General features: G+C 40.2%; 1 protein-coding gene across 8 annotated transcripts in view; it reads right to left on the bottom strand.

Moving 5' to 3' along the window:
• Positions 1-461: 461 nt before the first annotated feature.
• grik4 (glutamate receptor, ionotropic, kainate 4) overlaps positions 462-15,838 on the bottom strand; it is a 647,232-nt gene continuing 631,855 nt past the window's right edge. For all 8 annotated transcript variants that reach the window (XM_073923686.1, XM_073923682.1, XM_073923683.1 and 5 more), the window contains 6 exons: positions 13,833-14,006; positions 10,811-10,976; positions 7,702-7,927; positions 6,777-6,905; positions 5,853-5,971; positions 462-2,146 (listed from right to left, as the gene is read on the bottom strand). In XM_073923686.1, coding sequence (XP_073779787.1) covers positions 1,763-2,146; positions 5,853-5,971; positions 6,777-6,905; positions 7,702-7,927; positions 10,811-10,976; positions 13,833-14,006 — 1,198 coding nt within the window. In that variant the 3' untranslated portion in view covers positions 462-1,762. The remainder of the gene's footprint in view (positions 2,147-5,852; positions 5,972-6,776; positions 6,906-7,701; positions 7,928-10,810; positions 10,977-13,832; positions 14,007-15,838) is intronic.

The raw sequence follows: 15,838 nt of genomic DNA, 5'->3' as shown, positions 1-15,838 counted from the left end.
ACGTAATATAGATTTTCAGTGGCATTTTTGGGCAAAGTTTTACCTATATTCTGTTGTAAATGCTAAATCTAAACTACTTAATTCAACCCAAAAGCAGCCAGTTGTCACTGTTAGAAATAACTGTTTCCCAAATGTCTGTTGACACTCTTTAAACCAGCTCAAGTGTCTCTGTGAGCCTAAAGCAGATGTTCAGCTGATGCCCCACATAGTAAATGTGTCACATCACGAGGTTGCCCCAATAGAGTCATCTAGAGAGCTGTGTACCCACCAGCGAAAACCCACCTGCACACACAGCTTTGCCATTGTTCATCAGATAGCTGAAACACAGCACAGCCATTCCAGCCAGCCGTAGGAAATGAATGGAGGTGTATTTGTGCTCCTAGAAAAACAAATGTTTACAGAGAGAGCCAACAGATCCAAGAGACAAAACCTTCAAGAACAAAGCCAACCTTTCACAGAACTGAACACAATGCCATTTATTTTCATCAGGCACTAACACCGTATTGAAATATCATGTAGAAATGGATTCGGTTCAATAAAAATGCACAGAAAAAATCAACATGGGTAGTAAGTAACCTCTAATGGCTCTCCAAAACGTGAAGGCAGGTTATTACAATTTGGCACTGCAAGTCGAGGATAACATCATGCCTAATAAAATAATTTCATTTTAGTATCCAAATTCTGCGTCGGCCATGGTGTGTTGATAAAACCGACTCCATTTTTAAAAGGGCGTTCTCTCTTTGAAAGCAACAGAATGAATTCAAGACCAAAAACATGAAACTTCAAACGTTATGATGTTATGAAATAGAAAGAAATACCTGAATGTGTATAAGTCTACAATCCCCAATATCTCATCACATAGATGTGTCTAGATGGAGTGACCCTGTTGATTTCATCATGTATTGATTGATACAGATGAACAGAAGACCTCGACAGGAACAGAAACACCTCAGATTTCACTTTTGTTTTTTTTTTTGTTTTTTAGAAACAAACACACATGATACCTTCAAGCGTCCTGCTGGAATGATAAAAAAAAAATACAATAGGGGTAAATGAAAATTTGTATAAACCCAAGTTTCCTAAAGCAAATGGAAGTATAATCCACTTTTCCACAACTATGTGCAATTTTCATACCCGGGGGAGGGCAACAATATGAACCAAACTCAAAAACCCGAAAAGCAAAGTGTAGAAAGTGTCTTCGACCAGGAAAAAAATATAATTCTTATGTTTATCTCCATTCGGTAGCATCTAAAACCCCTCGAACATGCACAACAAACATTCAGAAACATCCCCAAACCATTTTTAATAGAATATGACTATAATAAAAACAGTTTTTGTGTTCAGTTCCTCTTAATAGTGACTCCTCCTCCATCTTCAGGGGACGGCAACAGCACAAAATTAATACAAAGTATTTTGGCACTCTTTAAAAAAAGCTGAGCGATAGGGAGTCTGCAGCTGTCCGTCAAGTGGAAAACCAAACAAAACGGGTGTCTCGAGAAGGAGTAATAGCAATATAGTGGTTTCACAACAAAAAAGAGGAATAATTTAAAAATAAATCAACAGCACAGTAAGACAAATATACTGCATAGTACAAAGCCCCTCCGCTGTGTCCCCCGAAAGCAGAGGGCTGTAAGGACAGTGTACAGAAACCAGACGCCGAATCGAGCAGCAAATCCGACAGCATCTGGATAGCCTACGCTCTTGTAATCCCTGGGTCCAACAGAGCTGCCGTTTAACGTCTATCTGAAGCAGGTCACAGAGGTTATTCGTGTTCACTGTTGTTGGTGCCTTTCTCCCACTCTATACTCTCCTCGCTGTGGCTGGGCGAAGCTCCTGGAGGGCCGGACGGGCGTACGCGAATGCCCTGAAAGCGCCGGCACTCCGGGCAGATGCGAATGTGACTGCAGCCTCGCGCCACCAGGGCGGCCTCCTGCGCCAGTCTGTGGGAGAGCGGTTCGGACAGGCCCGTGCCCGTGCACAGCTTGCCGTTGCTGAGACTCGCCGCTGCCGCCCTCGCCCGCCGTTCATCCAGGGGCAGAGGCTGCGGTCGTAACACGCTGGCTCCACGCCTGCGCCGTAACTGTAGGCTGTCCTGGCACAGCACGATGCCCTGCAGCTCTCGAAGCATCTCCTCGCACACGGACAGCTGTGAGGCACCGAGAGAAAGAGAGAGAAAGAGGCCGGGGGTCTAAACTGACACACTGCACACAGGGGGCGGCAGCAAGCACAGCCAGAGCACTGATCAAAATAACACTGGGCTCTGTCTGGCCCGATGCACTGCGGAGAAATCAGAGGAAACGTCCCAAAGCGCTCGGTGATCTCGGTGTGTGTTCATTACATTCTCGACATGTTCACTTTTAAAATGGGTGCTGTTAGATTTGCATTTCAAAAAGATGTTTGGAGTGAGCAGAGATGTTGTGCTTGGGTCATGCTTTGTATGCGGTGTCTTTTGCGTTCCAAAGCTGGACTCCTTGGAGGATTGCTTTTGTTTTATGTTTTCGATAGCTATTTACAGAAGATAATCGGCATATTTGAGTTTGTAGTTTTTTTCTGTGTGTTCAGATATAGTATTCTGATATACTATTGCAAAAATAATCAATCGATTAAGGAATGCTAAATACATATTCTCTGTCTTGAATTGTTCATTTGTCTTAATGGTTGTTTGTGGTAGTTTTGGCCTTCATTTCCCGAGGTGACATCAAATTTAGAGATAATGCTTTGTACATCTACTTCAGCTAAACTTCTCATTTTGCTTAGACAAAAATTTGTCAGAAGCACAATTTCATTGAGGATTTAAAACATTTCCTCCTTGGAGAGTCTGTGCGTTATGGTCACATTAGTAAAATGTCAATCAAATTTTTGTTATGGAAATCTTTTGATATGGCATGAAAGGTCTGTTATCTATTGTAGAATTACAGAGAAGTGCCTTTGTGGCCTTATATGCAGGTATGAGGTGGCATATGTTGAGTTTTGATATTTTGATAGGATCATTGGACTTGCTTTGGGCTATTCTGACAAGCCTGAGGGTTTCTATGTTTTTATGGTTTATTGTTTTTATTTACATCAGCAATTTGACATAACATCCTAAAAGCATTGTAGTCATAGGGAGGATGTTGAAATTTTTTTTTTGAAAATGTGCGGCAGTGGTCAATCGTTACAGAAAAACCAGCTCAATCTTTTGAGGAAAGGTAACTACATTATGTATTGTCAGAAAAGTGGCTAATTCATACTAATTCATATGATGTCATACAAGTAAAAATGTATGATTTTCAAAAAGAGGCATGGCTCCAAACCCCACTCCTAACACTACCCCTCTTGATGAGCAAATGATACTCAATTGTATGAATAAAATCATACAAATTAAAGTGAATTAGCCACTAAATCAAAAAGTTGGGAATTGCCATGAGAACAGGGGTGGACTTAAACAATAAGCAAGGTAAGCAGCCGCTTAGGGCCCCAGAGAATTGGGGCCCCAACCAATGCAAAGAAGCGTAAATTAATCATTCATTCATTCATTTTCTTTTTGGCTTAGTCCCTTTATTATTCTGGGTTCGCCACAGTGAAATGAACCGCCAGCTTATCCAGAATATGTTTTACGCAGCAGATGCCTTTCCAGCCGCTACCCATTACAGGGAAACACCCATACATTCTTGCATTCACACACACTACAGCCAATTTAGCTTATTCAATCCACCTACAGCATATGTTTTTGGACTGTGGGGGAAACCGGAGCACCCGGGGGAAACCCATGTGAACATGGGAGAACATCCACACAGAAATGCCAACTGACCCAGCTGGAGCTGGAACCAGTGACCTTCATGCTTTGAGGTAATCTTGCTATCCACTGCGCCACGGTGATGCCCTAAATTAATTATATGGCTTTTTAATAATTTTTTTATCTTATGTTTTAAAATCTGTCTATAACCATTAGGATTTTAACGTAAAAATTACATATCAGTGTGTTTTTGCTGTCGCATCTTTGGTAACTGGTATGTTTAGTGGCGATGGTTACAATTTAATGTGCTTAATATTACATTAGGAAAATAAAGGTTCCATTTACAGAGGAAAAATATATATACAGAAAGAGAATGCTTTGAGTTTCAGTGAGTATCTGTAATTGCTTAGGGCTCCCAAATCACCAAGTCTGCCCCTGCATGAGATAGCATTGAAAAAGCAATCCACTTCAAATTTTAAACACAAGCTTCACCAGTGCAATATGTGAAACATGGAAAATTTGGGATATTTAGTAGATCACATGAGTTTCAAATCAGAGTGTTCCACATATTTCAGATGGAAAAGATGCAGGAACCAATATTTTCCCCATGTCAATAAGTCAAAAAGGCACCGCATACAAACAATGAGTATGTTTACATAGACACCAATTATTCAATTTTAATAAGATTAAAACAATACTCTGATTAAGAGCGGTTTAGGATTACCTTAATCGACTAAAGTCATTATCAAACTAAACAGAAATTTAATTAAGACAGGTGCAGTATTCCTATTTTACGTACATTGTTGAAGACGTCCAGTACAGACATGTAAACACTGCAGTCAAACTATAACCGTCATGTAGAACTTTTCGCGCCATTTTTTGACAGGAAATTCCATACACATGACTGTTTGAAACTATTCTCTGCTCCTACCGAAACAGCACAGGATGGACTACAGACATCCGCATCACAAAATGCTTAGTTTTTCCCATTTGTTGTGCTGTATCAAATTTATACTCGCATCCAAAACCTCAGTTTGACACAGGGGCATGATTGAAAGTGAAACTGCCAAACTGCAGTTAAAGTCTAAAAATTTAAAATGAAACTCCAGAGGAAATGCGGATAGTGTGGTGATGCAACGATGTTAATCGATCTATGTGCTATAATATGTAAAACAGGATCACGAAAGGAACATTCACAAAAGGAACTCAACAAGTACAAATAATTTGATTACTGATGTCCATGTAAACATAGTCACTGACATGATTCTGAAAGCTGTAATGTTGGTAGGCCTTTGGTCAGAGGGGCCATCTTGACATAGGATCATGTGATATATTATGATCGGAGAACAGGAAGATCATGTTTCCCTTTTGGACCATGAGCCATGCCAACGCAGAGCACTGAGAATACACTTACATGCATTAATGCACCTCACACACACACACCAACAAACAGACAAACGTTTCCCTAAGGGTAATGTAAGTAGCTTATCTATCAAAAAAAGAAAAAACAGACTAAACTGCACTGGCACAAGTAGTCTGTGATGTTGATACAACAAATTACATGTGCACACGCGCACACACACACACACACACACACACACACACACTTGACTTGCTATCAATTTACATTTAGTTTAGTCTTTCTTTGCAATCACAGCCATACATATAGACAAACACAAACAGCATTCTTCTTAGATTATTTACCCACAGCGCTCAGTCTATATGTAGACAGTCACAAACAAAAACATTACAGACACTACTCATGCATTTGCACCTTCCAAATAATATTAAATTAAAAAAGTCACGTCTTGGGATTCTACTGAAACATGCCGAAGTGTTTATTTAGTAAAAATCATTTGAAACAATGCAGTCTGACACACACAACCATCAGTTTGCTTCAGGGAGGAAAATAAAAGACAAAACAGAAGGAACTTCATTCCATTCAAATGCTAAAAAAGCATCTGGCACCTTTAGCGCATATGGGTTGTGACAGTGGAAGGTCTGCGAAGATGAGATTGAGGTATAGGTTTTTTTTCGAGGTGCGAGACAAGACAGGGTGTGTGGGGGTTCAGGGAGGGAGGCGCGAGGGCGGGGAGAAGGACAGAAAGCAGAGGCAGGTATAATAGCCCTCTCTCACCTCTGTTCCTGGCGTATGACGGAGCATCCACACAAACTCCAGCACTGCCATGAAGATGGCCACCAGCAAACCGCACACTAACACCACAAAGATCCCACCGATGTTCTCCATGCCCAGACCTACAGTGAAAAGACAAAACCATAAGCATTATAAGGGCCCTATTACACACCTGGCACCATACCTGCCAACACTCCCATTTTTCCAGGGAGTCTCCTGTATTTCAGGTCCTGTCACCCTCCCGTTTTATTATTTCTCCTGGAAAACTCCCGTAATCCCCCCCACCACCCGGTCCTCAACATTTTTGCTACAGTCTGCGAAACCCCCAGGTAGCCAACTTTGGTATATGATTCGATCTCAACAGTGTTATTCAGACACCTCACCCTCGAACCTAGCCCCTCATCGGTCTCCCGGATTTGGCAGGTATGCCCGGTGCAATAAGGTGCAAGATGTGTTTAACGTGATTTGTTGCTATTTTTAGACCAGCCCAACCCTAATTTTCCAGTTTTGTGCCATGGTGTTTAAATAGCAAATCCATTTGCGCCACTTTGTGGACTGGTGGGTGAGGTGGACTTTAAAGGAGGTATGTTAAGGCGCATTAATGGTGCGTTGCTATTTTTAGGAACTGAAATAGACCACACCATTGACCAAGTTAAAGCTGGTCTAAAGTCAAGTGCAGAGCGTGCTAATTTTGCGCCTATGCAGATTCAAACGCTTAATACATATAAACACACAAATATCTTTACATATGAAAAAAAGAGAATAAGCTGAAAACAGCATTTTTCCGCCCCTAAAATTGCAAATGTAGATTCAGACACGCCCCTAATGCTTTTGCGTCATGTGCTTTAGACTTTGCGCCTAGATCGTTAAAATAGAGCCCAAAATCAGATTCCATTTGAACCTGCATTTCAGTCACAGGTGGTTCACCTTTCGCTCGATGATCCTCCTCTTTCGGACATTTGCCACCATCCCACCATTTCCTTTTCAGGATCTCTAGGCGGTTTTCCTCCTGGAGTCTGAGTATAGCCAGATCAAACTCATCTCTGTAGACAGAGCCTGAAAAATATATCACAAAAAGAGAGATTAAAAGTCTGATTTCTTCTCTGCTGATTCCCAAAGCTCTAAAACAGTTCATTTAGATTATTGTAACATAAACCTGGCCATTAATCATGTTGATTAAAACATCTGTCAGACATAGATTGGGTAAAATCAATTCAGTGCAATTTACATTCAAGCAACAAATTAATTTCATTTTAGCTATGCGAATACACATGGTGTGCATTGTGAAGGATTCACTTGAGATTTAGAGAGATGTTGGGGCAGGCATGGCCCAATGGATATAGAGATGGGCTTGTGATCCAAAGGCTGCAGGTTTGAGTTCAAACACCAGCAGGGATTGTAGGTGGGGGAGTGAATAAACAGCACTCTCTTCCACCCTCAATGCCAAGGTGAGTCCCTTGAGCAAGGCACTAAACTGCTCCCCGGGTGCCAGAGCAATGACTGCCAACTGCTCCGGCTGTGTGTGTTAGTCACTTTGAATTAAAGCATCTGCTAAATGAATAAAAAAATGGTAAACATAAAAGACTTTATTTTTGATTTACTGGTAAATGATGTCTATAGTGACCAAAACTATATCACAGAGTGACATAGATGACTTTTGACATTGCACAGTTGGCCTCAGTCTTTATCCAATTATGTCACTCAGGTCATTTCATTTTATATTTCATAAAATATAGATTTAAAAAAAAAAAAAAAGTAGGGTCCAGGGGAAAGTGTATGTATAAGCTTTTTTCTGATGTACTGTGTCTTAATACCAGCTTTAAAAACATATAAATTAGAATTAATTTCTCACCAAGAGGCATGCCAATGCCATAGCCCTTGGTGTCCAGCAGGCCTCCGATCTGGGTGAGGTTACAGTTGCGTTGGCGATAGTACTCGTTCATGGTGCTCTCTAGCAGGTAGGCATAATTGGAGTTCAGCACTCGTGCTATGCCCTCCTCCGTGCTCTTCACAAACACACTGGGCTGCTTGGAGTACATGAAGTTCCACATGCGCTGGTATGTCTGGTAGCGGGAGTTCTGAACAGAGAACAGGAGATAGTAGGATCATTACATGCAATCACTTTAATGAATGAATGATTTTACATGTATTGCTGTACACCTAAAGTGCTTTACAATCATGTCAGGGTGGAGACCACCACCAAAAGCAACCCAGGCTCATTCTGAAAACATAGCCCTATACACATTTACGGAGAGCACCAAATATGTCCAAGAAGCTACGTTTTTTGCAGGTTGTATTTTCATGAATCCACTGTAAATTCACCTGAGGCCACTGTCGACAGACTGACTGACTGACCAACGACCGATACCCCCACCCACCCCCTTCTGTAAACCCAACAGATAGTGTTTTAAAAAGCACAGATTGACCTGCCCTTACCCACTTCCCTAAACGCCACCGACAGTGTTTTGAAAAGCAATCTGGAAAGAGAAAGCCCCCTGATTCCCACCCTGTCATTTACTTGTTTATTTTATTTTTTGGCTTTTGTTTTTGTCTTACCTACTTTCTGGAACTGTTCTTCGCCATACTCGAACCCTGCCGTTGCGGCCAAATCCTTTTTGCATCTCAATGCGTCTGCCAATGTATCCTGCGAGCCACTGGACAAACTAGTAACAGCGATAAACGCCATCTATACAAGGTGGGAATCGATCTTGGGGAGCCGTGAGCACAGGAGTGCATGTGTCGACGCACTAAACACTACACCACTGGCGCCGACGAGACTGAGCTTATGTTGACCAATAGTGTGCAACATCTCCAGTGCCTCACAACACACCAACTATAGGTGGAGAGGAGAGACAGTGAAAGAACCAATTCAAAGAATGATGTAAGGAATTTGGCTTGGACAATGGGGTCATACCCCTACACTTCACAAGATGTGCCATGGGCTTTTTAATGACCACAGAGAGACAGGACCTCAGTTTAATGTCTCATCTGAAGGACAGAGCTTCTTAAGCCTGATTTATGCTTCTGCGTTGAGTGATTACCCTACCCCATGGTGCATAACCTGCATTTAGCCGATGCTTTTATGAGTGTTTATACTTCTGTGTTCTGTTTGTGCTATTCTGGTTATTACATGTCTAAAATGCTAGCAGGCCCACTGTTCTTTCTTTTTCCAGTGTGTCAATTTTCTTTGCCAGTCTTTACAGCTAAAAAGCATGCAATGCTATTGCAGAAGTAGTTCAAACTCACATTTGTTCAAGGAACAAAAGAACTGTACAACTTTCAACAACTTTAATCATAAATAAACTATACCTGTCAACCCCTCCAGTTTTACCTGGGATTCTCCCGTATTTTGCTAGTTTTATTCTGCTGTCATCCCATAAAGGTATTTTCCCATATTTCTCCCGTATTTTCAGTGTTTCTCTGAAGGGTGGCAAGAAACATTAAAGAGCCCATCCTCCCTATACGCAACCCATACCGCCGAACCATCAGGGGCCGCCCCTTGCTCTTAAATGTGAGTCTGTTTTGTGTTTTCTCTTTGTTTTGGCACGAAAACACTTTGAAATAAATATAAAATCGGCGCGATTTTCCCTTCCTTTTCATTACAGGTGCCGTTACTCCTCCTATGCAATCCTCAAAACAGACATAGCGGTGCGTGACTGTCAGCTGACGCGCTCCATAGTGATAAATAGACTCTGTTTCCCAAACGGATTCTGTACGCGTGATTTGAAGCGGAGCAGAAGTCTGGCTTTTGGGTGCGTGTTTAAATCGACATATACAAATAATTAATAATAATAATAATATCTAAAGTTGTCAATTTTGGTGTTTTTTTTTCAAACACAACTAATTTTGTCTTAAGTGAGCATAAAAAGTTGGTAAAGCAGCCGAATGCCTTGGTTATACTGTTAGATGTGTGCATTTTTAAAGTGAAACCAGTTATATAATGTAAACAAACGAAAAAAATCTAAATAAATAAGAGAGTCATTCGTTGCTCTTTAATCAGAATGTGTTAGTTATACAGTCAAGAAACGGCTAATGAGATTTGATAGCTTGATTCTATTTTATTATAACCGATTAATTTTAATAAGCTGAACTGTTTGCTAATGTATTTGCTGCTAATTTATAGATTTATTTTTTCTTTTGTAAATAATAATAACAAAACATATTACTGAACCTTTAACTGTTTATTTGGGGGGTGGGGGTGGGGGGGGGGGCCCTTATTGTGGTGAACATATCCCTTATTTTCACATCCAAATGCTTACAGGTATGAAATAAACACACAAGTATTCATTTGGAGCTCCTGCAAGTAACTCAACCCACACTCGTTACCAATACCAAGCCAATTAATCACAGATCTTGCATGCTGTGTTGTTGAGAGGTGCTAGTCAGGGTATGGTAAGAGGTATGAAACTTTGTGAAGATTACACTGGACTTACTACGCACACGCGCAACAAAGCATAAATAGACATTTACAGTATGCTGGTCACTATTGACTCCCTGCTGACCTCACTAAGACTTCTTTCAATAGCAACCCTGCTGGTCCAGTTGGTGGTGGGAGTTCTGACTGGAGAACAGGAGATAAGACACTTGCTCCTAAGCCTTCATCTGGACTCCTGACAACCAATCACTAGAGTTTTGAGGAGGCAAAAGTGATTGTGCTAACCAAGGACTTGACGGTTGATATGCTGACAGTTTGACATGTTGATGTGACAACTGAATATGTGAAACACCCTGTGCTTGCTGAGGGGCAGGTCGAGAAACGGCCCCTCTGACGCATCAAAGAGTTTGAATTAGTCTGGACGGCCCTCTGGAGAGGGAAAGATATCGAAGGGCATTGATATTAGGACAGCAAACAGATAAGACCTAAGGCAGGGAGGAGCGCTACTGACATTGTCAATAAACCTGTTGACAGGCCATTGATTTGTGGGTGGAGTTGCATTCCGTTTTGTCCTTGACAAACTCACCTGGAAGAAGGTCATTGTGGACCCGCCGTGCATGGTGCCATATTCAATGGCCGTCTGGTCAGCCAGATCATCTACCGACTCGATGGGCACCTCCATCCTCTGCACAGTGAGAAAGGCCGCCAGGTTGGCTGTGTAGGAAGAGATGATGATCAAGGTAAAGGCCCACCTGCAAAGACAAATCAGTTTTAGACGTGAGGATCGCAATGGAGAAGCAGCTCCGACCCAACATCAAAAGAGCTCGGTGTTACTGTGAGTTCCGCATCTGAATGAGAAGTTGAAAGGCTTTTCTGAATACTGTATGCCCGTTCTGAATACTCAAAAATAGCTCGCTTTTATTCTCCACTGACCTCTGTGTGCTGCAGTCGGCGAGGCCCTGAAAAATGACAGTGCAATATCGCAGTGGAGAAACAGAGGCCAAGTGAGAGTAGCACTTTTATCTGCAATATCCAGCAGCTGACAATGAGATCAGAGTATAGAAGAATGCAACACTATTGAAGAGAACACTTTTAACTTAAAACTGTGCTAACACCACAGTTTAGGTCACAATTCATGCTATTAACTATTGGCTTATTACCTGCCTATTATTAAGATCTTTACTGTTTATTAGTAGTTATGAAGTGTGATCTTATTCTGCATCCCTAATCCTATCCAAAACCTAAAACCATAGTTAAAGCCTTGTTAATAACGTGAATTGTAACCTAAACTAAAGCGTTTTAATGATGGTTGTGCTGGTAAACCAGTTTAGACATGTAAAATCTAACTGGATTTTAGGGAGGTCTTGCAGGTTGAGCAGAAAAAAATGTCTAGACTTTAAATGCAAAATGTACAAACATCTGCTAAAAAAGAAGTAAGACATAATTACAAATCAGTTATAAATAAGCTATAGAGTGCTTACCACACTTTTACAACAAATATTCCTTATTTCCTTCAATATGGATCAAAGATTTTCATGACATCACTGCACTTCAGCTTCTCATCAGATCTTCTGACCAATCGGATGCTCTATATAATCTCTACAAGACGCTAATATTTTGTCACTTGTTCAGAAGTTTATATTTCTTTATTGTGGATAGCACATACAGCAGGGCACTATATAGGGCATAAATGATTTAGACAATGGAAATATGGTTTCCTTTTTGTGTATTGTAAGTTTTGAGTGTTATAAATAATAATAAGGCTTGTCTCCTTTTTGACTAGAGATGCCCAAACTAGGGCCCACGGGCCAAGTTGCCCCTGGGTAACCTTTAATTTGGCCTGCCATCCAATTTTAAAAGAGGTGTTGTTTTTTGGGGTAGTTTGTGTTATTGTTGAGCTACAAAAAGTAAACTGAAAATAATGTTTCAATTAAATGTTGCAATCGGATCAGATAAAATCAGATAAAAAAAAGAATCAGATAAAAATACACTGTCACTGATGGATAGAAGACCATGCTGAAAACATCAGCAGAGTCTGGTGCAACTTTATAACACTGTAAAAAATGATCACTTAAAAAAAGCGAGTAAACCCATTGACTTGACTTAAATTTCATAATTATTCACATACACTTAAAAAAGCGATTATTAAACAAGCAAACCCATTGCCTTAAAACATTTTTTTCTGAAAAATTTAAGTTTTTCTGTTGTAACTTAGAAATGTTAAGTTGACTTAACTTGATTTTTTTTTAAATTATGCACATAGTTCATTCACTCGGTTTACTCACTTTTTCAACGAATTGCTTTTTATTCGCCACTGATCTCCATTGTGTTAAAAAAGGAATCATATTTTTATTGTAAAACATAACTTTGATAAAAATTATATTGTATTACTTAATATGATTAAATTTATTCATTAATAATATAAAATAAAATAAGAAATGAACCATGCCAACTTGTAATAAAAAAAGAATTTGCTACCTGTTCAACCTTATGTTAAATGAGCTCATGCAACACAATTCTTAATAAATAAGATGTATTTTTTAATAGACAACAATTGATGTTTCTATCTCTGTTAGTTAAAACGAGCACATTCTCTAAGTGGTTCAGTCACTGTTTAATCCTTTCTGTGCAAGACTGTATATTATAGTTATGCCACACAAACAGTAAAGTCTTTAGTATTAGTAGTTCATTTTGAAATAAAAATAACGAAATGTTAATTAAGAGTTACATTTTTTGCTGGAGGTAACAGCTGTGCTGATAAGGTGAACACAGAGAAAACCCAACTGCTCCTCCGTGACATTGGGATAGAAGTGATCAAGGTTATCTATATCAAAGAACTGCAAATAAGCAAAAGACAGGGAGGAGCTGAATTCTGCCGCTGTTTTCTTATCAAATTTAAATGGAACTGAGGCATTAATTTAGTGTACAGTTTATGAGCTGATCGCAAAAGGGGCTGAGTAAAAATATAGAGGGGTCTACAGCCCCCCGAAAATAGGTCTAGCAACGCCCATGGTCAACGCTTGACAGAGGGCGTGTCTGAAGTTGGGGCTGAAGCAATCATAATAGTAGTGTCAGCCAATGAAATTAGTACGCAATCAGCTACTGTCTGAACTGGTGTATTTGCACAAAGTGATCTGACTGGCTGATGCTTCTGTTGGAAAAATTCAGAAATTCACAACTTCTGCAGCAAGTAATGCCACTGAAGAGGCGCCGATGAATCCATAATGCAGTTCGGCAATGCCTGATGTCACCCATTCAAAGTGAATGGGAAGTGTTGATGCTGATGCCCCATGTGAATGTGTGGGGGAAGCACTCATGATGAAATGCAGCCAAAGTGGACAACAAAATGTAAGTGCTGTATTTGAAAGTGTAGATGTGGCTTTACCAAACCGAGTAGTGGTATAAACAAAATGGTTTTTTTTTTTTTTTAAAGATAAGCAGCAGCTTGACATGTCATGCCCTTTATTTCAGTGTCAGTTGAAATTTCGCCAACACACTTTAGTGTTTCACTTAAGGGGACACTTTCAGAATACAAACACAACACATATTGATCACTGTCAGGGTAGGTTTCTCCAGAAATGAGGAAATGCTGTTAGTTTGCTTCTTACCATACTCCACTGACACACCGTGTGGACAGAGCTCTTGGGGCGATGGTGGAGCCTTGCTGCATGAACCCCCCTACAGGAAACCAGAAACTGTTGCCCAGAGAGTACTGGTTAATGAGCAGGCTGCAGCGCCCCTTTAGGCAAGGGTGAGGGTTGTACCATTCGTAGGGTGTTAGTCTGCATGCCAAAGGAGCAAGAAATAAAAAAGACAGAACAAAGAGTAGTAAACATAAATGAGCCAGGAACAATTTTAACAGTTGGCAAAGCATGAAGTCACCGGTGCTCCCTGTTGGCCACATAACCTGCTTTTTGTTCCCTGAAGGGGCTGTGCAAGCTTTAGCCGTGACTGACAGGACACTAATAAAAATGCACTGCACTGCAGGATGGCGCTGAGTTAGTCTTCAAGGTGTGCGACAACCCCACATTACATCTCCGAAACACAAACATGCAGGAAAGCTCGAACACAGGTCGTATTTCAATACCAAATGTTTCAAAATATGCACATTACAAGAAGGCAAACAAAGGAAAATCCACATACGCAAAAGCTTTATATAAAATGTCTTGACAGGCAATGTTCAGTGAATAAAACACAAAACACCCCTGCTGTCCTGCTTAATGCTGGGGAAATCAGCAGGCTACTCTCCAAGAGTGTAAAAAATACATTTCTTATTTGATCCGACGCAAAGCTGGAATAAAAAGGGAGTTAATAATTAAACATCTACAAATACACTCATAATGGTTGTGGAACAGCAGTTTGATCAACCAATGAGACTCCAATGTTTCAGAAGACTAATAAAACATTCCTCTGAATCAACTGTTGTAATCTTAAAACCTTCCTCTAAAGACTGAGTGCAAATATTAGTTCATACAGGAGGAATGTTCAAGTAATCCACTAATCTTTGAACATTTAATAGAGGGTTTTAGTTGCAATATCTGATTTAAATGCAACATTTCACTAGTAATGGCAAAGTATTTTCATTTAGACATTACTTAAAACCTGCATGACTTAATTTTGTTTATTAAAAACAAAAGGAAATGTTCAGCAGAATACTGTCTAAGATATTTGTTTTTATACAATAAAAGCAAATGGTGACCAAAGCAGTCAAGCAATTTATTTTTTCTTTTTAACATTAATCAATAAAATATCTAATCCAGGCTCATTCTGATTATGTACCCCTTATACTTTTTCTGGAAAGAGCAAAATACATCCCAGGAGCTACGTTTTTTTTTTTTTTTTTTTTTTTTGAGATTTTGTTTTCGCGAATCCACCGGAGTCTGCTTTTTCAGATCACAAATTTCACTCGCAGTTGCCATTCGCGCCTGCTGTTCTCGCTTAAATCCACCAGAGGCCACTGTTGACGAACTGACTAACTGACCGATCTCTCCACCCCCTTCCCTAAACCCAACCAATAGTATTTTAAAAAGTACCTTTTGACCCGCTTACCCCTTCCCTGTTTTGAAAAGGAATCCAGAAAAAGAAAAGCCCCCTGATTTCTATCATGTTTTAAGATTTCACCTCATTCTCACCCTGTTATTTACTTGTTTATTCTATTTTTGGCTTTTGTTTTTGTCTTGTCTTGTTCTTCACCGGACCCAAAACCTGTCGTTGTGGTCAACTCCACCCTGCATCTCAAGTCCGCCGACATACACATCGAGCTACCGCACAAAGTGGTAACAGCGGGAAAGCTGTACACATGCAGGTAAGCAGTCAGCTGGTAAGCGCGAAAAGGAATGGCGTACCACCCCGTAGCATTCATTTTAAAGACGAAATGCAGCCATATGTAGCTCTGGCAAAATAATTAGCTATTTCCAGAAACTTATATAGCGCTATGTTTTCAGAATGAGCCTGTGTTGGAAATATCAGTCTGATCCCGACACAAAGTTAAAGGCACTTTCACTGTATGCGAAATAAGAAAAAAGATTTTAAAATTGTTTTCCACCACAAAATGAAACCATACAGGGTTGGAATGGCTGACAATCAATTAAATTACATTTATTTATAAACATGT

The sequence above is a fragment of the Danio rerio genome, chromosome 15 (genome assembly GCF_049306965.1).
Source record: "Danio rerio strain Tuebingen ecotype United States chromosome 15, GRCz12tu, whole genome shotgun sequence".
Lineage (NCBI taxonomy): Eukaryota > Metazoa > Chordata > Actinopteri > Cypriniformes > Danionidae > Danio > Danio rerio.
The sequence above is the reverse complement of the archived record's forward strand: the minus strand, read 5'-3'. Positions and strand labels throughout refer to the sequence as shown.